The 27,122-nt window shown below is 35.2% G+C and overlaps 1 protein-coding gene across 8 annotated transcripts in view; it reads left to right on the top strand.

Annotated features, from left to right (window-relative positions):
* The window catches only part of Upf2 (UPF2 regulator of nonsense mediated mRNA decay), a 705,876-nt gene that overhangs the window by 458,905 nt on the left and 219,849 nt on the right, over nt 1-27,122 (top strand). For 7 of the 8 annotated variants that reach the window (XR_016550243.1, XR_016550244.1, XR_016550245.1 and 4 more), the window contains 3 exons: nt 8,353-8,457; nt 18,012-18,109; nt 26,611-26,787. Coding sequence is in view for 5 of the 8 variants with exons in the window: in XM_090412106.1 (XP_090268232.1) it covers nt 8,353-8,457; nt 18,012-18,109; nt 26,611-26,787 (380 nt within the window). In the remaining 3 variants the exon portion in view is untranslated. The remainder of the gene's footprint in view (nt 1-8,352; nt 8,458-18,011; nt 18,110-26,610; nt 26,788-27,122) is intronic. The other variant, XM_090412115.1, reaches the window with a different exon arrangement.

The raw sequence follows: 27,122 nt of genomic DNA, 5'->3' as shown, positions 1-27,122 counted from the left end.
AGTTGCTAACTGTAGTCAAGCCCTGGATAACAAGGGTAGCCAATGGTAGGCCGTATGTATGGCAGCAGGATTCGGCCCCTTGCCACACCTCTGGGAAAAGTCAAAAATGGTTGTCTGAAAATTTCTACGACTTCACCAGTCCAAATGTTTGGCCTCCAAACTCCCCAGACCTTAACCCCATGGATTATTTTGTATGGGGCGCAGTTGAAAAAGACACCAATCGCACTTCCAGTAATACAAAAGCCCAATTAATGGATAAAATTAAAACAGTTTTTGCGGCCCTTCCCAGGGAGACTGTAGCATCAGCTTGTTCGAGGTTTGGCAGACTACATTTAAATGGTTTTGGAGTTAGATGTTTGGAGAAAGTGTAAGTGTTGTTTAGTGAAGTTTGAAAGTGCAAAAGTGGGTACAAGAGGATGTTGAAATGCATGTACAAAATGCAAATAAGGGAGAGGAGTTTTGGGCATTGGTCAGCTTTACTTGGCCAAAAATTATAGGCATCAGTGAGACCTGGTTGACAGAAAATGATATAGTTATTGAGATAGAATGTTTTTGATTTTTATGGTGCAAAGACATCAAAGGTCATTCTGTGCCAGAATGCAGGTTTACAGCAGTACACATGGTAAATGGTTAGTAGGATAATCACAAACATCCATGCCCTTGGGATTTGAATCCACAGCCTCTTGGCTGGAGAATGGGTTCGCTAACCGCTCAGCCAACTAGGCCAGTGGGATAGAATGTAAAGGGTATTGCATTTTCAGTTAGGATAGAGGGAATAGGACAGGAGGTAGGGTGTTTGCTAATGATAACTGAAGAATTACAACCAGCAAAATTGGAAATTAAATTGGATTTTGGGTCTGGGATGGGGGGGGGTGTTGGTTCATTTGAATACTCAGAGTTCTGTATTAGGGCCACTTGTTAGTTTGTATATCAATGAGAAGGAAAAATTTAAGAGGGGATATTCAGTTGTTTGCTGATAATGCAAAGCTGGGGAGAGCAGTAGTTGATTTATAGGTGATGTAGATATCCTGCAGAGTGATATAAATAAATTGGCATTGTATTAAAGAATGATTGTCAAGCTAATGTTGAAATTGTAATGTTATGCACTTCAGGTCAAAAAGGTTGCATGTGCTGTATCACATTGGTACTGGATTGCAGGAAATTGGTGAGGCTAGGAAATTGAGGATAATGGTGAACACAGTTGAAGTTCAGAGGGCATATTGAAAAAGTTGGTAAAATAGCCCAAAGGATTACCTGAATGGTGAAAAACATGCTAACAAGTGAAGTTAGAGATGTTAATATCCCTCTCTGTGATGCTATTCAAATATATGCCACATCATGACTACTTTGCACAGATTTGGTTACCTGAGAACCAGAAAGTGGTAGAGTAGATTCAGAGACGAGTGACAGGTCTGTGGAATGCTCCCTATGAGGATAGGTTGAAGGTGCGTAGGGCTACAAAGTTTAGTTGATAGGCAGAAAAGAGGGCACATACCATATTTACTGAATATAACTTGCACGTTTTCCCTCAAAATTAAAGTTAAATTGTCAGCTGCTCACCCTCATCACACGATATATTTGAATCTGTAGCAACAATGCCTATGTAATTAAATGAAAATAAACAGTTTCATCATTGCTTGTCCTTTTATCATTTTGGAATCATAAGATCACTATGATTTTTTAAAAAAAAAAACTGAAAATGGATATGACTTACCAAGAATCTCCTATTCACTATCGCCACTTCTGGTCTCGAGAGCAGTTTCCTCATATGCATTGTCAATCTACCCAAATAGCATCATCTTCATTCCCATCTAGGGCATTAGAGATGCCGATTTTTTAAAAAAACTCTTGGCAATTATTTCTTTTGAAATCATGTCCCAAGCTCTCAAAATCCAGTTGCACAACAGTTCTGATGATGGTCTCTTATTCTTTTCTGCAAGAGTGAGGTAGTAGCCACCAGCTGCCATCCACTCCATATAGAATTTTCATATGTAGTCCTTGAATGGTTTGTTGATGATACATCCAAGGGCTGTAGACAGGTGTAAAACCACTAGAAATAACGACCACATCAATCTTCACACATTCAAAAGTTTTCTACTATTTCTGCCATAACAACATTTATTATCTATTTCTTAAAGTTTTAAACTTTTTTTGTGTGCAAGATATATGCGAAACTTCAGTTTCTTTTTTCATAAAGTAAAATCAGGGGTACGAGTTATGTTTGATTAAATACAGTAATAGAAATCTTAAGATATTAAAGAGTTTTTTATAAAATTTATACAAAGGAAATTTTTCAATATAGGACAAATAGAGAATTAGGAGCCATCCATGGAAGTTGTGTAAGAGTATGGTTAATAGAGGTATGCAGACTAGATTTTTTGTGTGGAGTTAAATGAGTGGAATGGATTGCCCGAATTAGTTGTGAATTCCCTGATAGTGAATGAGTTTAAGGAGAGGTATGATAGGTTCGGGTCTTCCACAATGAGTCTTCATATTCCATGGAGATACCATTGAATATGAATTGATGATTAAGGAACAAAGAGAAATAACATAGTTGGGTGTGTGTGTGTGGGAGGGGGGAACCTTTGAAAATCTGGTGCATTGTGTAAAAGTGGCACAGTCAGTTGTATATGCAAATATGCCAGCATAAAATCATGCATTTTGGAGAAACAGAGTGTGGAACCAATTCAACAGTTACAAACAGCATCCTGGAGATACAGTGAAGAAAAGCCATGGGCTACAGCTGCAGTGGATGACCAATATCTGCAATTATCTGCTCAGTAAAACAAGAATGCTACTCAAATCAGCTATAATCTAACTCACAAGAACATAAGTATCTGCATCTTTCCCCTGTCCCTGAAGACCTCGTGAAAGTTGTCTGTGTGCTAGATGACTGGGGGAGTGCATGCCCCTGTGCCCACACCATAGTAGAGAACATTTGAAATGGACCAGGCTTCAATGTCAACTTGACCCAGGACTAGTGGGCATTGGTATTGTTTAAAGACAAGTCCCACTTTGCTCTACAAAGCTCAGATATGGAAAGAACCAGAGACATGTTATCATCCCTTCATCCCTCTAATATATGTGAAAGGGACATTTACGATGGCAGGAGTATATACAAGATATTTATATTGTACCGGTGTATGGAAGAGGGTGCATATTTTTACTTCTCTCACTCACACGCTCTGAATGGCTAAAAGCTCTTAAATTCAAAATAAAAAGAAAACATTGAAACTAAGCTCTTAGTAAACCTTGAACACCAGTTCCTATCCCAGGATATCTCATATGTAACCTAACTTCTAAATCACCTTTTTAAACTCACTTAAACCATTAAAAGATTGAGTCTTCAAATTCTTTTTAATAAAAATAAAAATCTTTAATTTATAAAAAAAAAAAAAAAACATATGTACATCAGATCAACACAACTTATCTACAAAAGTATCATGTATTCTTCAAATCACAAGAAGAAAAACATTTAAAAGTGCACAATTTCCTTTCTATCGCATAAAAAAGAAAATTGTGCACTATGTGTTATATTTACAAAACTTCTGAAAAGTTAGTCTCTTGTTTTCCATAGAACTTTTATTTCTTTCTTGAGTTCACACAAGAGAAAGATTAACACAAAACAAAACTACTCTGTATACGACGGCAACACGGGACAAGCAAATTCTTCTTGCATCTTAAAATCACAGAACATTGAATAAAATATGTCTTGTCTTCATCCAAGATGTTTCTATAATTTCACTTTCTATATGAACATAACAGCAAACCCCCACTGAATAGACTACTAAAAACATAGCATCACTTTAGAATGAATTAACTTTCTATATGAAAGTCTCAGCATTCTTAGTAAAACATAATCAATAGTTTTGTCACTTCAGAACAACCTTGCCTTTTTTATGAAAGCTTCTAAAGTAATAACTAAAAACATATCAGACTGAGAATCCTAAATAACCAAACTTTGCTAGATCCATTCTACATGAATTGTAATTAAGTTCCTTTCAGCTTCAATTAAAACAAATCCTATATGGATTAATGACTACAATAAACTTCACACTTATCTCCTCATAAAAGGATATATTTTCTTTGTCTCTATTTCTAACTTTTGTTCCAATTTCTGCCCAATCTTCATATATTGAAGACACAGAAACCCACAGTTTTTCTCATGCTGTGTTCCTTTCCTTACTCTTCAAAAAACTGAATGCCTAGCAGTATTCAGAACATTCTTTTTTCTTCCATGAATGCTTGGAAATGCAATTGAGAAACTTCTGCTCAAGTCTACCATCCTATGCTGCTGTTATTACTGCTTTCCAGTATTGGGCTTGAAAAGACAAAGTTCTTTCTTCACAGTTCATAGCAAAAAAGTTATTTAATTATAATTTCATTATGAAACAGCCAGAATTTGTTTTTCATTTCTCATTTTTCATATGCACTGAGATAAGCTGATTTAATCCCTTTTAATAATACAGCAAACTTTCATATCTCTTGCTGTTGCCATTTTGTAAACAAAGCTTGTCCATTTACAATCAGTACCAACATTACAAAACTTTGACAGCTCATACAAAATCACACTGAAGCTCTAATAACTAACTTGAAAAGTTTTATTTTATATCTAAGCAAGACTGGTAGCCAAAGATAAGAAGAACATTGCAGAACGTCTTGCTCACTATATACAAAATTAAACAAATGTTTATTTAACTACTTGACAAAAAAAAGTTATTAACTTCTAACTTTTAATTCATTTAATATATTTTTAACTTCTGAGATATTTGAATATTTTAATACAGATATCCTACAATGGTTTGAGGAAGCATTGCATTGGGCAGATCCACCAACCTGTATGTGCTTCCTAGTAGAACCATGGCTGCTGCAACTTAGAGATGGGGTCCTTCTCCTATGTCCATCAGTATGTGGGTGTGATGGGGAGATCAATAAATCCTCATTGATTGAAACTCATGGACCATTATCTTCAAGAAGAGACTATTGCATGTATGTGCATGGTCTCCTGACCTTAATCCTGTTGAGCACATCTGGGATGCTTTAGGTAGAATGTTGCTGCTTTCGACCCCCCCCCCCCTTCCCAAAAAATAAAAATAAACTTTAGGGACCAAGGAGATTTTTGCAGTGCAATGATATTACCAACTGAGCTCTTCGATCCCATTATAAACAGCATGAACCAACATTGTGAACTCTGTATTGCTGTGATGGGTGACAACATTATTTGAGGCACTTTGACAGTCCTGTTTTGCCCTCTTGTTTTTGACCGCTGTCTTCATGTATCTGTTTGTTACTGAATTAAATTATTTATTTACACTTTTATGGGTGTTTCTTTTACATCTCATATCATACTGCTTAAATTGCATAAAAATTCATCATACAGTTTTTGAGTTAATGGGTTTTCTCTTTGTTCCTTAATTTATGGCAATCACTGTGCATGTTTTAACTTATACAAGTTTAAAAACTTGTATTTTTAGTTTAAAAAAAAATAGAAAAAATTATTTTTTACAAGACTACCTGCATAAACTGAGTCATTAATCTCAGTCACCAGTTTATGAGTACATGGTAATTTGCTTTGAGTTCACTGAACTATAATGGATTATAGACATCATAGCATACAGCCACATACAGGTTTTGGCGGGAGTTTGTTATAATAGCATTTACTATAGTTTCACTGACCTTTTGCATGTGATCCTTTAAACAAAATACATTTATTTTTAAACTATTTGCTTATCGCTAAAGCTTTGGTTTGATAATTATTATTATTTATATAGGTACTTCATGGAGTCAAAAGAACCATTGTAGGAGACCCACACTACCTATTAACACAAAACTCTGGCAGTCCATTCCACTCACCATTCTCCAAGTAAAGAACCTAGTCTGCACACCCATACCAACTACATCCTTCGACAACTTCTAATTCTGAACTCTTGTTTTCTCCCTACTTCCCATGTATTGAAAAATTTCTTTTGTGTTAGTCTTATAGAATTAATTTGGTAACTTACATTTTTCTATCATATCTCCTCTCTTCGCCCCTGTCAGCCAAACTCTACAACCCACACACCTTCAGTCTATCCTCATAGGGAACATTCCACAGACCTCTCACGAGCTTGGTCACTAGTCTCTGAATCTTCTCTACCACTTTCTGGTCCCCCCAAGGTGACCAAATCTGTTCATAGTAGTCAAGATGTGGCTGAATCATGGCCTTATAAAGAGGGATAATAACTTCCTTATCTTTACTTGTTAGCATTTTTCACCATCCGGGTAATTCTTTGGGCTATTTTACCAACTTTTTCAATATATCCTCTACTCTCTGTTCACCATTATCCCAAGTTCCTAGCCTCACCAGTTTCCTGCAATATTCTTTGCTCAGAGTTCAAATTTATTTAAATCATCCTGCAAGATATCTATATCACCATTATCAACTATTTCCCTCTCCAGTTTAGCCATCATCAACAAACAACTGAATATCCCCCCCCCTTCAGACCTTCCTCCCTCTCTGTGATTAATGAACAAATTAAAGTACAGAACTCTGGGTCAAACCATTAGTCACCTTCATTCACGTTGATTCCACTCCATCATATACCACCCTCCCCACATCCACCCCATCCATGCAACCAACCTCATCCATTCCCATTTCTTCCAGATTATGTAATAATTTTCTGTGTCATATTCTGTCAAATGCTTTTACAAAATCCAGCAGTATCATAGTGTAGTCATTTCCTTTATCCAATTCTGCTGTCACCTTATTATAAAATGTGAATAAATTACTGAGGCAGGACCTTGCAAAGCCTTGCTGTCCCCTATAGAGTATCATATTCCTATCCACCCATTCCTGAATTTTAAACAACTTTTCCAATACTTTAACCACCACTCCAGGGATACTAATTGGTCTGTAATTTGCTGCTTTGGTTTTGGAGCCACCTTTTTTTTTTGTAATGCAACTCCCTTGGAACCTTGCCAGTGCTGAGACTTAGATTAAACAACTTTGTCAGAGGCAGTGAGAGATCACCTGAACATTCTCATAGCACATAAGCTGACATACTGTTTAGGCCCACTGCTATATTCACATTGATATTTTTCAATATACTGAGTATCTCCCATTCATCTACCTCAGTTCTCGCATCAGTCTCTGACACCTCAGTAACTGTAAAGTCACCACGTGGATGATATACCTTTGCAAAGTGATCACTTAGTAACTGAACTATTTCTTCTGCTTCTGTTATTTTCCTACCATCAGCATTGAGTAAAGTTATCTTTCCATAATCATTCTTTCTCTTATTTGCTACATAGCAAAAAAACTCTTTTGGATTTACTTTGGCCTGCTTAACTTAATTTTCTCTCAGAATCTGATTAGCCTTCCTTTCCATACTTGTTACTTGTGCTATATATTGCTATTGAGCATGCTGATCACTTGTTTGTTTACATTCCTTCAACGATGGTTTTTTTTTTTTTCAGCTCCTGCTTTATTATTGCTACTCATCCACTTAATCCCTACTCAGTTTATCCTCCTGACTCTGGATATTTGCCTCGGGGAAGCAGTCAGAGATTGTTTGACATTGATTCTATGTAGCTTCTTATGCCACGGCACTGCTCCAAGTTGCCTCCTAAGTTTGTCATAATTGCCAGTTTTGTAGTTCCACATAAACCCTTTCTTGGCTGAGAATTCTATATGTTGAGCAACTTCCCAGGACGAGACTGCATGGTCACTTTCCCCAATTGGAGGTAGAGTTGCTTCTGTAGTTATAGATAAACCTTCTGATGCTATTACCAGGTCCAGTGTTCAAACCCCAGGTCCCCTTCATCGCATGCTGTTTCAGGTAATTATCCCTAAGTAAGTGTATAAATTCCATTTCCATTTTGCCATGTGCTTTTTTTTTCCTCCTTCCAATCTATATCCACATAGTTGAAGTCTCCAATGATAATTGCTTGGCCTGCACTCATTGTGCTAACTTGCCAATGCATGTAATTCACAACTTCTGCTGGACAACCAGGTGTAAAGACCATGAAATGATGAAATTTTACTGTAAATCAATGAACACTTTAGCATGTCTGTACTGCTAAAACAACTGATCATCCAGCCACACTTCTCTTTCAAATATATCAAAAGTTTGCTTGTATATTTGTAACAAGGATTTATTTTATTTTCTCTGGCAAGAAGATATTTCCTACATTAGGATTACATTATTTTCCAAAAATTTTTAACATGATGATCAAAACACATTTGTTTCACCTTTTAAAATCATTAAAATTATAAAACTAGTTTTATTTTATTGGTCTTTGAACATAAGTTGAAAGAATATATGAATTGTTTATAACCGATGTTAAAATTAGGATATTTTATTTATTCCTTAGCTGAAATATGCCCTTCTCTCGATTTTGGAGATGATAGTGAAGAATCAGAACAACAATCACAAAGCAACAAAGATGATGGACTGGGACCTATTCAGGAAGTTGATGGTTTGTAGTTCATAATTGCTCTATAAAGAAGTTCCAAGTCAGGATTTATGTTCAAAATTTTTCATTTCACATCATTGAAAACAGTTGTTAAGGAAAGATATGCACTAACTTGAATATAAAAATCTTTGCAATTTTCTTACATACGGATCTGTTCTTCACATTGGACATGTTTCCTGATAATTATTCCTTATTACTTGTGATATGTGTTGCAAGTATTTGGTGGGATGCAAAAAAAAAAATGGAATGGAATTTCATCCAGTGCATTTGTAACAATACATAGCATCCATTCTGACAATTATATATATGTGTGCGTGTGTGTATATTTGCTGGAATGACTGGTGCACATGTATATCTTAAGAGTTTTAGAACTTAGGTTAGTTGTACTACCTAAGTTCTAAAACTCTTAAGATCCTTTTTTGATCCTAACTCATATAAACTCAAAGTAATTTACCATAATGTTTGTGATGGAATTTATTTCCTCATGACTGTCACTTATATACGATGTTTTTTTTTTTTTTTTTTTTTCTGTTCACATTTTTAATGATAGTGGCATGATTTTCTCTGTCTTTATCTGAAGGAAATATTTTCAGAATTCAGGATCACTTCATAATTGGGCGAATTTAACAGTTAGACTTGCAGCATTCTAGCTCATCATATAACAGTAATATTTATTACTTAAAATTTTGTTTAATTATAGCATTGTTTGCTGTAGTGAGAGCCAACTATATAAACTATACTTTCTATATTCTTCTTTCCTTCATAGTTAGACGGTGAGCAGCATGCATTACTAAATATTATGGAAACTACTGCATAACAGTAAAACTTCAGTTCAATATAAACCAAAATAATCACTTGACGTTTCAACCTTCATATCAAGATCATCATCTGGAGCAGGGTTTCTAAAACTTTTCCTATGATGGAACATTTCACAAATCTGGAAATTTTTACGGAACACCTTGGTAATTTAATCATCATCATCAAATTCCTGTCATGTACCTTCAAGGGATGTACAGGATATGATAGCACTACATGAAAAAATTACATCATTACTAATTTCCTATCTACAATTTTCCTCCAAATCAGTCTGTTACTTGTCAAGACTCCAACATTATCAGATCTTACATTTCTGTCGTCTAAGGCACTTTGTACCGTATCAATCCACCTATATCTTGGTCTTCCTCTGGGTCGTTTTGCTGCCAACCTGGCAGAGAACACTTGTTTTGCTAATCTTTCTTCGCCCATTCTGTTTAAGTGACCATACCACCTGAGATTAGCTCTGCTAACGTATTCCTGGATGCTGACAATGTCAAGTTCTTTCCTAATATCCTCGTTTTTAATAAGATATTGCCATTGATGCCATCTGTTCACGCCTCGAATCTTTCTCAGGACTCTCATATCTGCGGTCTCTAGTCTTTAGTCAAGTGTTTTACTTCTGACCCAGCTCTCAGATCCATAAGTTAAAACGGGTTTGAATACTGTCTTGTATACAGCTAATTTAGTGTTCTGACTAATATCTTTCTTATTCCATATGAATTTATTAAATTGACTTCCCACCATACCAGCTTTGCTGATTCTGTTATCTTTTGTATATTTAATTTACCATCTTCACTAAAAATTGTGCCTAAGTAGCTGAAATGTTTTACTTGTTCCACAGGTTCTCCATTAACAACACAGTTGACATTTTCAATGATTCTGCCTATTTTCATTGTCTTTGTATTTTTATTGCTGACCTTCATACCATATCTATTACAACAGTTATTAAATTTAGTTAAAGAATCATGCAGACTTGTAGTGGATTTATTTAGAAGTATAACATCATTCACATAAAGCAAAGAGCTGACATTAACATCTCCAATTTTGATATCATGTTTAATACCACTTTCCTTCATAATGTGATCCATATAGATAATGAATAACAGAGGGGATAATGCACATCCTTGTCTCACACCAGATTTAACATTAAACCATCTTCCTGTACTTCCTTCAATTCTAACTGCTGACTTACAACGCAAATAAAGACTAAGTATTGCTTGATATAATGCCGCATTGACACCATATAACTGTAGTGTATTGAATAGCTTCTCTCTTGGCAATATGCCTTTTCTAAATCGACAAAACTTAAATACAGATCTTTGTTATATTCCAATGCTTTCTCGACTATTTATCATAAACTGAAGATCTGATCCTGACAGCCTCTATTTGGTCTGAATCCAGCTTGTTCTTCACCCAGCTTTTCTTTCACAATTCTTCTCAACCATTTCTCAAGTATACTTGCATATATCTTGCCAGGAACACTCAGTAGGGATATACCTCTATAATTCTCACATTCAGTTTTATTTCCTTTTTTATATATGGGTACTATGAGGGCTCTACTCCAATCATCAGGAATTCGTCCTTCTGTCCAGGCTGTCTGAACTATGCAGTGCAGCCACTGTAAGAATTTTATACCAACATACTTCAGCATTTCTGGTCAAATATCATCTACTCCTGCTGCCTTTCCACATTTCAAGCCTTTGATGGCTTTTTTTACTTCAAGTATGGATATGTATTCCTGACTGCATGGCTGGTCAGTGTTTTTTTACCACTGTGCTGTCATCACTGCTTGTTTCATTTAGCAGTTTTTCAAAAGAAATTACTCCAGACTTCAAGGATATCTTTTTTTCCCGTTTTCATGTCACCTTTATCATCTCTAACTCCTTTTACAGCACTGTTTCCTCCATTCCTAAGCTTCTTCAACATCCTCCAGAATATTTTGCCACCTTGCCAAAGTCCTCCCATGACTTTTGTTTAGCTAGTTTTACACACTGTTTAGCATTCTTGCATTTGTCTCTGTATTCTCTAAGAGCACAAGCTGACTTATTTGACAGGAATTTTGATATGCTTTCTTCTTTTCCTTCACTGCCTCTTTAACTTCCAATGTCCACCATGGAGTTCTAATTTTTCTATTCTTGCAGACAACTTCGCCACATGTCTCTCTAGCTGAATCAATCAATGCTTTTTTCAAGGCTTGCCACTGAATCTCAAAGGTTTGATTCCTGTTCTCAAACTCTTTCATTTTTTCTTCAATAATCTTTGTGTATTTTAGTCTACAGTTCACATCTGAGAGCTGCTCAACTTTTATGCACTTTAAAACTTTCTTACATGTTATTCTTTTCAATATGAAATTCAATTTTATCCTGCTCAAGACTAAATAGTGATCACTTCCAATTTCAAATCCTCTGTACACTGGTGTCCTGCACAATGGAGAAAACATCACTATCAACAATAACATAGTCAATGAGACTTTTCTTATTCCTTGCCTCTTCTCTCCATGTGAATTTGTGCACATTTTTATGTTGGAACATAGTGTTAGTAATAACCAGTCCATGTTCTGAGCAGAAATCCAACAGATATGTGCCATTATTATTAGCTTTGCTCTTTTCTCCAAATTTTCCCAAAATATCTTTCTTTGTCTGACAATCATTTCCTACTCTGCTATTTAGATCCCCAATAAGGACCAACTTTTCCTTTTTTATTGTCAGTTGCTTTTTCTAAAGCCTCAAAAAATTTCTCCACTTCTACCTTAGTAGAACTTTCTGTGGGACCATAGGCACAAATAAGTCTCATTGTCCTATTCCCCATTCTCATATTTGCCCACATTACTTTACTTGAGACTGACTGCCATTCAAGAAGATTAGCTTCGTATTTTGTGTTGAATACTATGGCTACTCCTTCTTTTCCTTGATTGTCATTGCCTGAATATAACATTTTGTATTTATTGCTCAGAAAGAGCTCACCAGTTTTGTCTTTTTTGTTTGAGTCACCCGTATTATGTCGATCTGGTACTTATCTAATTCCTCAGCTAGCTCCATTTGTGGTGATGTTGAGTTGGGGTGTGTTTTCAGATTTGTTCCAGTAGCTGACTTTTTGCTGTTTGCCCTGGTTCCCTGGCGAAAACAGCGGGGGTCCTTGTTTAACTGGGCGACGCCCCAGCCGGCATGAAATTTTGTCATGTTGTACCATCATTTTTTATTTTGGTTTAACCAATAAGAATACAATTTGGTCGGCTAAATCCCAAATTGCCAGCCCGTCCTCGTTCGTTCAGTATCCAAGTAGATACCCAACAGGGTGCACCACGAGAAGGTGAGGATTGGACATTAGGTCAGAAACCCTTCATTTACTATTTTTTACTATTCAAGTACTATCAACATTCAGGCTTCTTATGTTGATAGTACTGATCTTTAACTCTGGTGATGTTGAGTTGGGGTGTGTTTTCAGATTTGTTCCAGTAGCTGACTTTTTGCTGTTTGCCCTGGTTCCCTGGCGAAAACAGCTGGGGTCCTTGTTTAACTGGGCGACGCCCCAGCTGGCATGAAATTTTGTCATGTTGTACCATCATTTTTTATTTTGGTTTAACCAATAAGAATACAATTTGGTCAGCTAAATCCCAAATTGCCAGCCCATCCTTGTTCGTTCAGTATCCAAGTAGATACCCAACAGGGTGCACCACGAGAAGGTGAGGATTGGACATTAGGTCAGAAACCCTGGTCGGTTCTCCGCATTCCTTTAAAGGCTATGTGGAGGTCTCCTCTCAGTTAGTTGATTTTTTTATTTTTAATTAATAATTAAATAAACATCAATTAAAGTTTAATTTAATTGATTGAATCGAAGCATCAATAAACCATCATTAAATTAATTTGTGTTGATTTTCATTCACATATCCTATTCTGATCACCAAATATATTTATAATATTATTATAAGTACTTACGAGTGAATTCAGACTCTTTCTCCTTGCGTGCTGGTAGTTTTCCCCTCCTTTTATACATCCTGGAGATCTTTGTAGACTTGAGGTGGATGACTCGCTATCCGTTCCGTCACAAACACCTTCAATAAGAGATTTCTTATTAACAAAATTAAACAAAGTGCCTTGTCTCTTATTCATATTAGAATTTGAATCTGTATTCCTATTAGTTTTAAAAAATCACGGCACTCCACTTTCAGAACAAGCACTTACACGCTTGCAAAGAAAGTATTCAGTATTACTAGATTTGAGAACCAGATACAAACTACCTTGATCTTCAATTTCAGTGGAAAAATTTTCTTTATACTTCCTTGCTGATGGGTCACTAACATTTGCAACACAGATGTTATTTCATTCAGTTTTGAGAACACTCTGCCCATTGTTGTAATTGGCTTTCAGGTAATTTTTATGATCGGTCGTAAATGGCGGTATTCTCTTTCCCAATTATTGAAAGATTTCGATGTGTGAAAATGAACAATAATTCTTGAATATTTCCGTGTTTAAAAATATGTCGCTTGGTCACTGACATTTGCTACACAGATGTCATTTCCTTCAGATGTTGAGAACAGAGGATATGCCACCCATTGTTATAATCCACTTGCAGACAATTTTTATGACCCGTCATAAACAGCAGTATTCCCTTTCCCAAATGTTGAAAGTTTTCGATGTGTGAAACTTAACGATACAAAGATGATATTAGGCATTCTGGGTGTGAGCTTTTCGATTTATTCTCGAATATTATTCTCCTCAGAATATTTCTACTATAAAATATTTATTCATGAAAAATGCTTAGAAAACTAAAATGACAAATTCCAGAACTTCTCGAGGAACACCTATTCACCTTCCGGAGAAAACAGTTTCAGAAACCCTGATCTGGAATATACACACATATATATATATATATATATATATATGCACACAAAGAATCAAGCCACATTACAATCTACATGGTATGCTAAAGTTACAGTAATTTAGTCAACCATTAAAACTACTGGTCTGACCTCTGTGGAAAAAAAAAAAACACCTTGTTACATCAAAGCTAGAGTCCTGTTATTATGATCTATTTGGTTAAAAATCATTTAAGAGATATATTTAGCTAGAGAGCTATATGCTCTTATGTAATTACTAACATAAATTAGACCAAAACAATGTATTGTACATGGTAGCCAATAAGAGCCTAACTGCTTAGAGTCCTAAAGTAAGGTTTGCTGGAAAACTTAAGTGGGCTAAGAATGTGTGCCATCCAAATTCTTGGGATTTTTATGCCACCATTATTGTTAAGATTAGGATGGTTGATCAAAATTTCACAGGCTTCTTTAAATTTTCATTCATATCAAATTTTTGTATGTAGGGTGTTAAGAGCATGATCTGAGAGGCCTGCTTTATCGAAATTGTTAATTTTAATGTGTTGTTTGTGTTCTTTTTTTACAGATAAGAATTGTGCAGCCAGTTTCACCAATATAAGGTGATTTAAAAGGTGGTTTAAAAGTAGCATTAAGGTTGTAATGGTGTAGAATTCTATTTATTTTATCTGATAACCTTTTAATATATGGGATAGTTATGGTTTTACTGTAATCTATAATCAAAAATAGACATAATATAAATTACAGTAAAACCATAGCTATTCCATACATTAAACAGTTAGCAGATAAAATAAATAGAATTCTACACCATTACAATCTTAATGCTACTCTGAAACTACCTATAAAATTAAAAAAACACACTCAACTCCTCTAAGGATCCTCCTCCATCCTGGGATATACTTTAAACCATTTCACCTTTGACTAACCTTATATTGATGAAACTGCTGGCTGCACAATTCCTATTTTTAATGCATGCAACACATTCAATTTAACAATTTTGGTAAAGCAGGATTCTCAGATCACGCTCTTAATATCCTACACCAAATTGATTGGAAAAATGCATGTTCCTTACATCATAAAAAACCTGGTATGAATGCAAATTTATAGAAGCCTGTGAAATTTGGATGGCACACATTAAACCCACTGAGTTCTTCAAGTTTTCCAACAAATCCTTGCTTTAGGACTCTAAGCAATAATTTCAGCTCTTGTTGGTCACCATCTACAGTATACTGTTTTGTTCTAATTTATGTTAGTAATTATGTAAGATCTTGTTGCTCTCAATGATTTGTAACCAAACAGATAATAATAATAACAGGACTCTAGCTTTGATGTAGCATGGTTTTTTTCTTTATACCAGAGGTCGGGCAGTAGTTTTAACGGTTGGCCAAATTACTGTGACTTTAGTATACCATGTAGCTTGTTTTTTTATGTATATGTGTATACTCAAGATGATGACCTTGATATGAAGGTTGAAATGTCAAGTGATTATTTTGGTTTATATTAAACTGAAGTTTTACTATAACACATTAGTTGTTTCTATGATTTTTAATAATGTGAACTTTCTATGTGTTATTCTTATGTATTAATCAATGTTACGATTGATCTACTATACTGTGCTTTTTTTTGAAAACACTCACTCCCAACTTACAAAATGCTGTTAGTGTGTAGTAGTATGCTAGAACAAGTACTGTGTGTGTGTGTGTGTGTGTGTGTGTGTGTGTGTGTGTGTGTGTGTGTGTGTGTGTGTGTGTTGACTAAGGAATTGATAATCACGAAACTTTGTTCTACAGACCAATGCGGAACTTTTTGTGTCTGCACCTATTTCAGAAATGAAGGGTTTCTGCTAATGAGTTAGAATGTGATGAATGTTTAATGAGTTACAGCATGACTGAAAGCAGAGTACTGTAAAACTGTTATCTGTATCAGTTTTGTTATCTGTTATATCTTCAAACTGCTTACGTGTTCTTGATGGGTTCTGTTGTTAATGAAGTCTTTGCTCCAGACTAGCAGTTTTGTAAACGATATCTTTGTCACAGAAAAAAAGCTTGCTATAAGTGGCATAATTAGTCACCTCCCACTATAATGAACTCATAAGGACCACAAGAATATTAAATAATTGCTATGATGAAATTCTTCTAGCATTATCCTGTGGATGGAGCTTTAATTAGGACTTTTTTTATACCTTGTTATAATGAACAAGTTTCTTATAATAGTATTTGCTATAGTGAGAATTGACTGTATTAGCTAAATAGATATTGTACAATGACAACACTGCCAGTAATTTCAAATTAATACATTTTTTGCACTTAATTAAACTGTATCACCATGCATCACTTTCCTTTGAAAAAGACAGGCTCAAATGATGTCTCTGATGTGAAAAACTTTAGTAGGTCTTTTACAGGTGCATGCTAACTTAGTCATAACCATCCAGAAATAGCAGGATCTACAGAACTCAGATTCCTGTTCTCTTGCAACCGTTCCTTGAATACGTGCATACACACACATCTACAGTTATGTTATAATAAGTATGCTGCTAATAGACTCAGCCATTAGTTGCCAAAATAAATAGGTTGTTAAGATTATAACCACTCTGTGCAACTGGAAATTGATTTGGAAAAGATGCAATTAAGGTGAACTTTAATAAAGTGAACTATATAAACTTTTTGTTGTTAAAAGTTTTGCTCCATTTAGTGTTATCATTAAATTAAATATACCAAGAAATTATATACTTGGTTTAATCATTTATCCAAGTGTAAGCAAACAAATTTTGCGCCTGAAATATCAGGACAGGGCAACTCGTATATAGAAGTTAATGACTTCGTATCACTTGCCTCGGTATCCCATAATGCAAAGCACATATCCTTATGGATATGTATATTGCTATACATTATGGAAAGGGGATCACTACCCAGACCGGTTTCGACCTTTATTGAGGTCTCGTCAGTGGGAGCCAGACCAAGAAGTGATACTAAGGTTGAAGTAATGCAGAAGTCATATTTTCATATACGAGTTGCCAAAAGGTATCGCACTTTATTATTAAAATACTCTGGATTAGAGAGTTAGTTGTTGGAACTTTTTCCACTTGGTTATACTATAAATTAAAGATACCAAGAAATTATATACTTGGATTAATCCTTTATCCAAGTGTAAGCAAACAAGTTTGTACCTGAACTATTTTCATGACTGGAGCAACTTGTATAAAGAAAGTAACTTGTTTCAGGCTCAAACTTGTTTGCTTACGCTTGAATAAAAGATTAAACCATGAATATAATTTCTTGATATCTTTAATTTATAGTATAACCAAGTGGAAAATTTTCCAACAACTATCTATAATCTAGAGTATTTTAATAATAAGGTGTGACACCTTTTGGCAACTCGTATACGAAAATATTACTTCAACCTTAATGTCACTTCTGGGTCTGGCTCCCATTAATGAGACCTCAATAAAGGTCGGAACTGGTCTAGGTAGTAACCTCTTTCCATAATGCATAGCAATATACATATCTGTAAGGATAGGTGCTTTGCATTATGGATACTGAGGCAAGTAATAAGAAGTCATTAGCATCTATATATACGATTATATTTCTGGGGCAAAGTTGGTTTGTTTACACTAAGATAAAGGATTAAAGCAAGTATATAATTTCTTGGTATCTTTTTAATTTATAGTAGTATAACCAAGTGGAAAACCTTCCAAGTGTTATCATTAGTTTTGTTTTCTTTTATTTTAAGGCAGACATTTCATGCATTACTCTCTTATTCAAATAATTTTAGGCCAGTGTGTCTAAGTTAATTGACTGTAGTGCTTGCTTTCTCCTTTACTGCTATCTCCTAATTCTTAACTCTTTTTTTATACATGCATGTAGATAATGCAATCTTTTTCCATAATGTGTACAAACATCTCTTTTTCCAGAAGATCAAGATGATGGTGGGAGTGATGGAAGTGATCAAGAAGGGGACACAGAAATTGATACTGATGGTTTCAGTGGAAGCCAGAGTCAACCTTTAGAGGTATATTATATTTCATTCTTGTAATGAACATTCAAAATATAATAAAATTTTAAAATACCATTTGTGTTTTCCATAGTCAAGTATATTGATTCAGCATATACTGAATAGCCAGTTTATCTAATATACATTACTCATTACCTATTGGAATGTAATGCTTTATCAGAGACATTGCTGTATACCTCTTCCAGTGCGTGTGTTTTGCATGCATGCAACACACACGTGCATGAACTCAATTCAGTGCAATAATAAGTGACAACATGGCTTAATTAAGAACTTTGGGTGTGGTATGATAGCCCACATCAGACGAACTATTTGAAGTACCACAGAAACTGTCACATTGATGCTGTCTATTGTGCATCACATCTACAGTCACTTAGTCAATGATGCCAGTTAACCAATTATGGCCTCTCTAACAAATAGGGCAAAATTGGTCAGGTGGCATCATGAATTGTGAGGAAAGATTTTAGTTATTAAAAGAAGAACGTTATAATTTGGACTTGGACTGGTCCATGTTAAGTTGAAATGGCTGAAATATACCTAACAATCAAGCGACTTCAGTCATGAAATAAGAAGGTGGGGGGCATGCAGTTTGGAATATTATTTTTGTACTAATGACTCAAGCAAACAGTTAAGCAAGTTTGAGCACAGTTACTAGTTGGAAGGGGTCAAATCATTCGATGCTGTTGGCACACTCTCCCTCGATGAGTCTTTGGACTCCCTGGAGATGTCAAATAATCATCATCATCATCAAATTCCTGACATGTACTCTCAAGGGGTGTACAGGATATGATAGTACTACATGAAAAATTTACATCATTACTAACTTCCTATCTACAATTTTCTTCCAAATCAGTCTGTTACTTGTCAAGACTCTAACATTATCAGATCCTATATTGCTATCGTCTAAGGCACTTTGTACCGTATCAATCCACCTATATCTTGGTCTTCCTCTGGGTCGTTTTCCTGCCAACCTGGCAGAGAACACATTTGCTAATCTTTTCTCACCCATTCTGTTTAAGTGACCATACCACCTGAGATTACCTCTGCTAATGCATTCCTGGACGCTGACAATGTCAAGTTCTTTCCTAATATCCTTGTTTTTAACATGATATTGACATTGATGCCATCTGTTCACGTCTCTAATCTTTCTCAGGACTCTCGTACCTGCAGTCTCTAGTCTTTGGTCAACTGTTTTACTTCTGACCAAGCTCTCAGATCCGTAAGTTAAAACTGGTTTGAACACTGTTTTGTATACAGCTAATTTAGTGTTCCGACTAATTTCTCTCTTTTTCCATATGAATTTATTCAATTGACTTCCTACCATACCAGCTTTGTTGATTCTGTTGTCTATTACCATATTTAATTTACTATCTTCACTAAAAATCATGCCTAAGTAGCTGAAATGTTGTACTTGTTCCACAGGTTCCCCGATCACAACAACACGGTTGACATTTTCGAAGACTCTACCTATTTTCATTGTCTTTGTCTCTTTAATGCTGACCTTCATACCATATCTATTACAAGAGTTATTCAATTTAGTCAGGGAATCTTGCAAACTTGTAGCAGATTTATTTAAAAGTATAACATCGTCAGCATAAAGCAAAGAGCTGACATTAACATCTCCAATTTTGATATCATGTTTAATACCACTTTCCTTCATAATGTGATCCATATAGATAATGAATAACAGAGGGAATAATGTATATCCTTGTCTCACACCAGATTTAACATTAAACCATCTTCCTGTACTTCCTTCAGTTCTAACTGCTGACTTACAACTCAAATAAACAAATCAACTAAAAGTATTGCTTGATATAATGCCCCATTGACACCATATAACTGTAGCGTATTGAATAGCCTCTCTCTTGGCACCTTGTCATATGCCTTTTCCAGATCAACAAAACTTAAATACAGATCTTTGTTATATTCCCATGCTTTCTCAACTATTTGTCGTAAAGTGAAGATCTGATCCTGACAGCCTCTATTTCACCTGAATCCAGCTTGTTCTTCACCAAGATTTTCTTCCACAATTCTTCTCAACCGTTTCTCAAGTATACTTGCATAGATCTTACCAGGAACACTCAGTAGGGAAATACTTCTGTAATTCTCACATTCAGTTTTATTTCCCTTTTTATATATGGGTACTATGAGAGCTCTACTCCAATCATCGGGAATTCGTCCCTCTTTCTAGGCTTTCTGAACTATGCCACCATACTTCAGCATTTCTGGTCGAATATCATCTACTCCTGCTTTTCCACATTTCAAGCCTTTGATGGCTTTTTCTACTTCAAGTATGGATATGTATTTCTGACTGTATGCCTGTTGAGTGTTTATTACCACTATGCTATCACTGCTTGTTTCATTTAGCAATTTTTCAAAGTAATTACTCCACACTTCAAGGATATCTTTTTCTCCCGTTTTCATATCACCTTTATCCTCTCTAACTCCTTTTACAGCAGTCTTTCCTCCATTTCTAAGCTTCTTCAACAACCTCCAGAATATCTTACCACCTTCTTGATATTTATTTTCTATGTTCTTGCCAAAGTCCTCCCATGACTTTTGTTTAACTAGATTTACACAGTGTTTCACTTTCTTACATTTGTCTCTGTATTCTCTAAGAGCACAAGCTGACTTATTTGCCATGGAACTTTTTATATGCTTTCTTCTTTTTCTTCACTGCTGCTTTAACTTCCTGTGTCCACCATGGAGTTCTGATTTTTCTGTCTTTGCGTACTACCTTACCACATGCCTCTCTGGCTGAATCAATGAGGGTTTTCTTCAAGGCTTGCCAATGAATCTCCAAGGTTTGGTTCCTGTTCTCAAACTCTTTCCTTTTTTCTTCAATAATCTTTGTGTATGTTAGTCTACAGTTTACTTCTGATAGCTGCTCAACTTTTATTTGCTTTAAAACTTTCTTACATGTTATTCTTTTCAATATGAAATTAAATTTTATCCTGCTCAAGACTAAATAGTGATCACTTCCAATTGCAAGTCATCTGTACACTCTGATGTCCTGCTCCATGGAGAAAACATCACTATCAACATTAACATAGTCAATGAGACTTTTCTTATTCCTTGCTTCTTCTCTCCATGTGAATTTGTGTACATTTTTATGTTGGAACATGATGTTAGTAATAACCATTCCATGTCCTGAGCAGAAATCCAACAGGTATTTGCCATTATTATTAGCTTTGCTCTTTTCTCCAAATTTTCCCAAAATATTTTTGTATGTGTCACAATCATTTCCTACTCTGCTATTTAGTTCCCCAACAAGGACCAACTTTTCCTTTTTCATTGTGGCAGTTGCTTTCTCCAAAGCGTCAAAAAATTCCTTCACTTCTACCTTAGTAGAACCTACTGTGCGACCATAGGCACAAACAAGTCTTTGTCCAGTTCGCCATTCTCATATTTGCCCACATCACTCTACTTAAGACTGCCTGCCATTCAAGAAGATCAGCCTTGTATTTAGTGTTGAATACTATGTGTACTCCTTCTTTTCCTTGATTGTCATTGCCTGAATATAACATTTTGTATTTATTGCTCAGAAAGATCTCACCACTTTTTGTCTTTTTTGTTTCATTCACCCATATTATGTCGATCTGGTACTTATCCAATTCCTCAGCTAGCTCCATTTCTTTACTATTCAGGCTTCTTATGTTGATAGTACCGATCTTGAACTCTGGTGATGTTGAGTTGAGGTTGATTTTAGGATTTGTTCCAGTAGTTGACTTTTTGCTGTTTGTCCTGGTTCCCTGTCAAAAACAACAGGGCGCCTTGTTTAACCGGGCGACACCCCAGCCGGTATCAAATTTTGCCATGTTGTACCATCATTTGAAATTTTAGTTTAAGCCAATAAGAATACAATTTTTTCGGCTAAATCCCAAATTGCCAGCCCATCCTCGTCCGTTCAGTATCCAGGTAGATACCTAGCAGGGTGCACCACGAGAAGGTGAGTATTGGACATTAGGTCAGAAGCCCTGGTCTGTTCTCTGTATTCCTGTGAAGTCTATGTGGAGGTCTCCTCTCAGTTATATAGCTTTGATCCTTAAGCACCCCCCCAGGTTGAGAGCAAAGGAATGAAAATACTTTTACAATTTGTAAAATGCATCTAAAAAAGTTGCAGACATAATCAGATTAGCTAATCATAAATTATTCTTATCTGAAAGTGGTGCTGGTATGAACAAATATTCATCTACACGAGGAATTGTAAAGCACTCCCATCATAAACACCTTTATATATATCTCTGAGATGTGACATTTTGAAAAAAAAAAAAAAAATTATTTATAGTTTAATGAAATGGGTGATGTTTGTTTTACCGCTGAATAAAGATATGAAGTGCCACGGTATGTGGGGAAGTTAGCTTTGGCTACTATACTGACCTAGTCACTGTTCATTTGTTTCTAAAAACAAATGAGAAAAGAAAATGGGATGTTGTCTGTGTCCAATTATAATTAGTAGTTTCTGTATAGTGGTTTCTATACAGATTTGGTTGAACCATTTTCAGTGATCCATCTGAATCCAAAATTAAGATGATTTGAAAAATATTTTGTGAAATCACAAATATCCAATTTTTAATAAAATTCAGATAGGCTGACAGAACAAATGAATGAAATACCTGTGGGGGGACATAAACATGTATAAATAACATAAAAAATTGGATACAGAAAAATTATACATGCATTGATGTGTGTGGGAAAAAAAAGCATGAATAATATTTAATATCAGTTCAAAGTGACCAAGTTCTGAAAAATTTAAACTTTTAAAAAGCGATCATGTTATGATTGAAATCTGAAATAAATTGTATGAAAAATTTTAGTATTTCAAAATTATTATATTGGAATACTAATGATTATGGAAATAAGAAATAGGATACACTCAATGTTAAGAAAATGTAGTAGACTCTTCTCTTTAATGGATGGTAGGCATGGAGATTTTTTCCATGGCATGACAGCCTTCTGGAAATCTATTTTTTTATTATTATTATTATTTAAGTCTTAGAGATCTTAACTGATATGCTTTTAATTCATAAGTGTTATTTTAATATTCTGATACAGTGTTATCGGCAAAAGAATAGTTATAACTGATTGTACTTTGGATCAAAATTATCTTTGACAACTCAACATTTATTTGATGGATTGTGCTTGAAATCATACATTGATGTCCAAAAGCTAAGGATGAACTGTATACATTTTTACCTGTAAATTTCATGACTACAGCCAAGTGTGGACATAAATTTATTCTCAGCATACTAATAAATTATATTACACAAAAAATGTGTTATAAATTTCGTACGAATTAAATTGCAATACATTTTTTAAAAATTTACAAATTTCCTAAGGAAGTAGTTAGAAATTAAAATATAGTGCCTACAGAAAGCTATGCAAAGAGACATTTAATTATGGAATATGTCCACCCCAAACTATGATACGGCCCTCACAATGAAATCCATGAGGTTGATAAAATATCTTTAGAAGCTTAGATGTCCTGGGTGCTCTTGCACAATTAATCCTTATCCTGTTTATATTATTAGCATCAAAACAATTTTATTTATTCATGTGGGGTTCCCCCTTTCCCTCAACCATCCCTGAGGACTGATTGAGCCCTCCTAATGAGGGATTAAGTGTGTATTTTATGACTGTAGATCTGCACTGTGTTCACAGTGCAGTTTGCCTGTTCTGAGGGATGAAAAACCAGAGTTTCTGGATGAAAAAAAAACCTCTACCTCTGTGTGCGATCAGCTGACTCACCTTTAGTCGAAAGAGCACATAAAGATTCCTCATGTCATGGACAGGAATCGAACCCAGGTCTTTCTGACCAAAGAGCTTCGTCTATACCAATTGAGCTACAGAGGCTCTATCAAAAGAATTAACATTATCCAACAGTTGATTTAATTTGTACATTCTTGTAATAGATAGGAATAATTTCTTGAGAGAACCAAAATCTTAGTTTTATTCATTTGCATCCATGAACATTGTGCAGTTCCCCTTATTTACTCTTGTCATCATCATCATCATCATCAAATTCCTGCCATGTACCCTCAAGGGGTGTACAGGATATGACAGTACTACATGAAAAAATTACATCATTACTAACTTCTATCTACAATTTTCCTCCAAATCAGTCTGTTACTTGTCAAGACTCCAACATTATCAGATCTTATATTTCTATCGCCTAAGGCACTTTGTACCGTATCAATCCACCTATATCTTGGTCTTCCTCTGGGTCGTTTTCCTGCCAACCTGGCAGAGAACACTTGTTTTGCTAATCTTTCCTCTCCCATTCTATTTAAGTGACCATACCATCTGAGATTAGCTCTGCTAACGCATTCCTGGATGCTGACAATGTCAAGTTCTTTCCTAATATCCTCATTTTTAATATGATATTGCCATTGATGCCATCTGTTCACGCCTCTAATCTTTCTCAGGACTCTCATATCTGCGGTCTCTAGTCTTTGGTCAAGTGTTTTACTTCTGACCCAGCTCTCGGATCCATAAGTTAAAATTGGTTTGAACACAGTCTTGTATACAGCTAATTTAGTGTTCCGACTAATTTCTTTCTTATTCCATATGAATTTATTCAATTGACTTCCCACGATACCAGCTTTGCTGATTCTGTTGTCTGTTTCTATATTTAGTTTACCATCTTCATTAAAAATTGTGCCTAAGTAGCTGAAATGTTTTACTTGTTCCACAGGTTCTCCATTCACAACACAGTTGACATTTTCAATGATTCTGCCTATTTTCATTGTCTTTGTCTTTTTATTGCTGACCTTCATACCATATCTATTACAACAGCTATTCAATTTAGTCAGAGAATCTTGCAGACTTGTAGCGGATTTATTTAGAAGTATAACATCATCCGCATAAAGCAAAGAGCTGACATTAACATCTCCAATTTTGATATCAGGTTTAATACCACTTTCCTTCATAATGTGATCCATATAGATAATGAATAACAGAGGGGATAATGTACATCCTTGTCTCACACCAGATTTAACATTAAACCATCTTCCTGTACTTCCTTCAATTCTAACTGCTGACTCACAACTCAAATAAAGACTAAGTATTGCTTGATATAATGCCCCATTGACACCATATAACTGCAGCGTATTGAATAGCTTCTCTCTTGGCACCTTGTCATATGCCTTTTCCAAATCGACAAAACTTAAATACAGATCTTTGTTATATTCCCATGCTTTCTCGACTATTTGTCGTAAAGTGAAGATCTGATCCTGACAGCCTCTATTTGGCCTGAATCCAGCTTGTTCTTCACCAAGCTTTTCTTCCACAATTCTTCTCAACCGTTTCTCAAGTATACTTGCATAGATCTTGCCAGGAACACTCAGTAGGGAAATACCTCTGTAATTCTCACATTCAGTTTTATTTCCCTTTTTATATATGGGTACTATGAGAGCTCTACTCCAATCATTGGGAATTCGTCCCTCTGTCCAGGCTTTCTGAACTATGCAGTGCAGCCACTGTAAGACTCTTATACCACCATACTTCAGCATTTCTGGTCGAATATCATCTACTCCTGCTGCCTTTCCACATTTCAAGCCTTTGATGGCTTTTTCTACTTCAAGTATGGATATGTATTCCTGACTGCATGCTTGGTCAGTGTTTTTTATCACTGTGCTGTCATCACTGCTTGTTTCATTTAGCAGTTTTTCAAAGTAATTACTCCATACTTCAAGGATATCTTTTTCTCCTGTTTTCATTTCACCTTTATCATCTCTAATTCCTTTTACAGCACTCTTTCCTCCATTCCTAAGCTTCTTCAACAACCTCCAGAATATTTTGCCACCTTCTTGATATTTATTTTCTATATTCTTGCCAAAGTCCTCCCATGACTTTTGTTTAGCTTTTTACTCTTGTGATAATAATATTTTGTGTGTGTGTGTATTTCCCACCCATAAAAGGTTATGTACTCATAATACATCAGTACTGTGGATGGGCTAAGCCTATAATACATTGGTACTGGTACTGCGAGTGGGCTAAGAACATTTATATATATATATAATTTTATTTATTTTTGCATAGTCTAGCAATCTTACTCTCAAGTCCAAACATGAACTTTTTCAAGCCACTTCAGACCTTCATTAAGCAGGGTAGTGGTTTCTCATTAGATGATGAAATTCATCTCCACCTCAGGACATTCACAAACAACTCTAACCATGGCTGAATTCGAACCTACAGCTAGTTGGAGAGTATGTAGATAGATTAAATACTCAGCCAAGTAGACTTAGGAATGTTTGGAAATAGTAACTTGAAGAATGTAGGATATAGGCCACTTCAAACATATATTTAGTGTATTTTCTGAAAGATCACATTGATTCTTTTTTTTAACTAGAACATAAAATCTACATATAGAATATTTTACAGAGAATTCATACTGTGCATGTACACATACATACTTTTACAAAGAATATATGCATGTTGTACATGGCTATATTTATTTGAAATATATTTCAAGTGATTTAAATTGTTATATTATTTATTAGGAGGACAATGAAGGAGCTGATGATGCACTGAATTCTCTCAGTGATGAAGAAAGTGATCAAGTTTATGATGGAAGTCAAGATGCTGTGGTTGTTACATCTGGACCTAAGCATATTCCCTGTCCTGAAGATGAAGACTTCATGACATCTTTTGACAAAATACTTTCAGAAAGTATTCTAGTAAGTTAAATTGCTATATATAAAATTTAACTATTTTTGCAGCATTTTAATAAGTTATATTGTTGGTGTAATAATGACTACATTGTTGGATGTGTGGATTATAAACAGTTCATTTGTCAAGCAAATCTGTAGCCTTTCCCCAGCTGGTTTTTTTTTTTGCATATTATATATTTTAATTAGATTACTAATTATATAAATTAGCACTTGGAGCCATTATTATTGTTAATTTGATACCGCCACAGAATCATAAGACTTGCCGCAAGTGGCCTGCACTGTTTGGATAATCTTTTTCATGTTTCTCTTTGAAGTTGCTTATGGTCTTTGCATTCTAGTCT

The sequence above is a fragment of the Typopeltis vanoorti genome, chromosome 2, assembly GCF_054136105.1.
Source record: "Typopeltis vanoorti isolate ZY-2024b chromosome 2, IOZ_Tvanoo_1.0, whole genome shotgun sequence".
NCBI lineage: Eukaryota > Metazoa > Arthropoda > Arachnida > Uropygi > Thelyphonidae > Typopeltis > Typopeltis vanoorti.
Note: the sequence above shows the minus strand (reverse complement) of the source record. Positions and strands in the feature narration are given on the sequence as shown.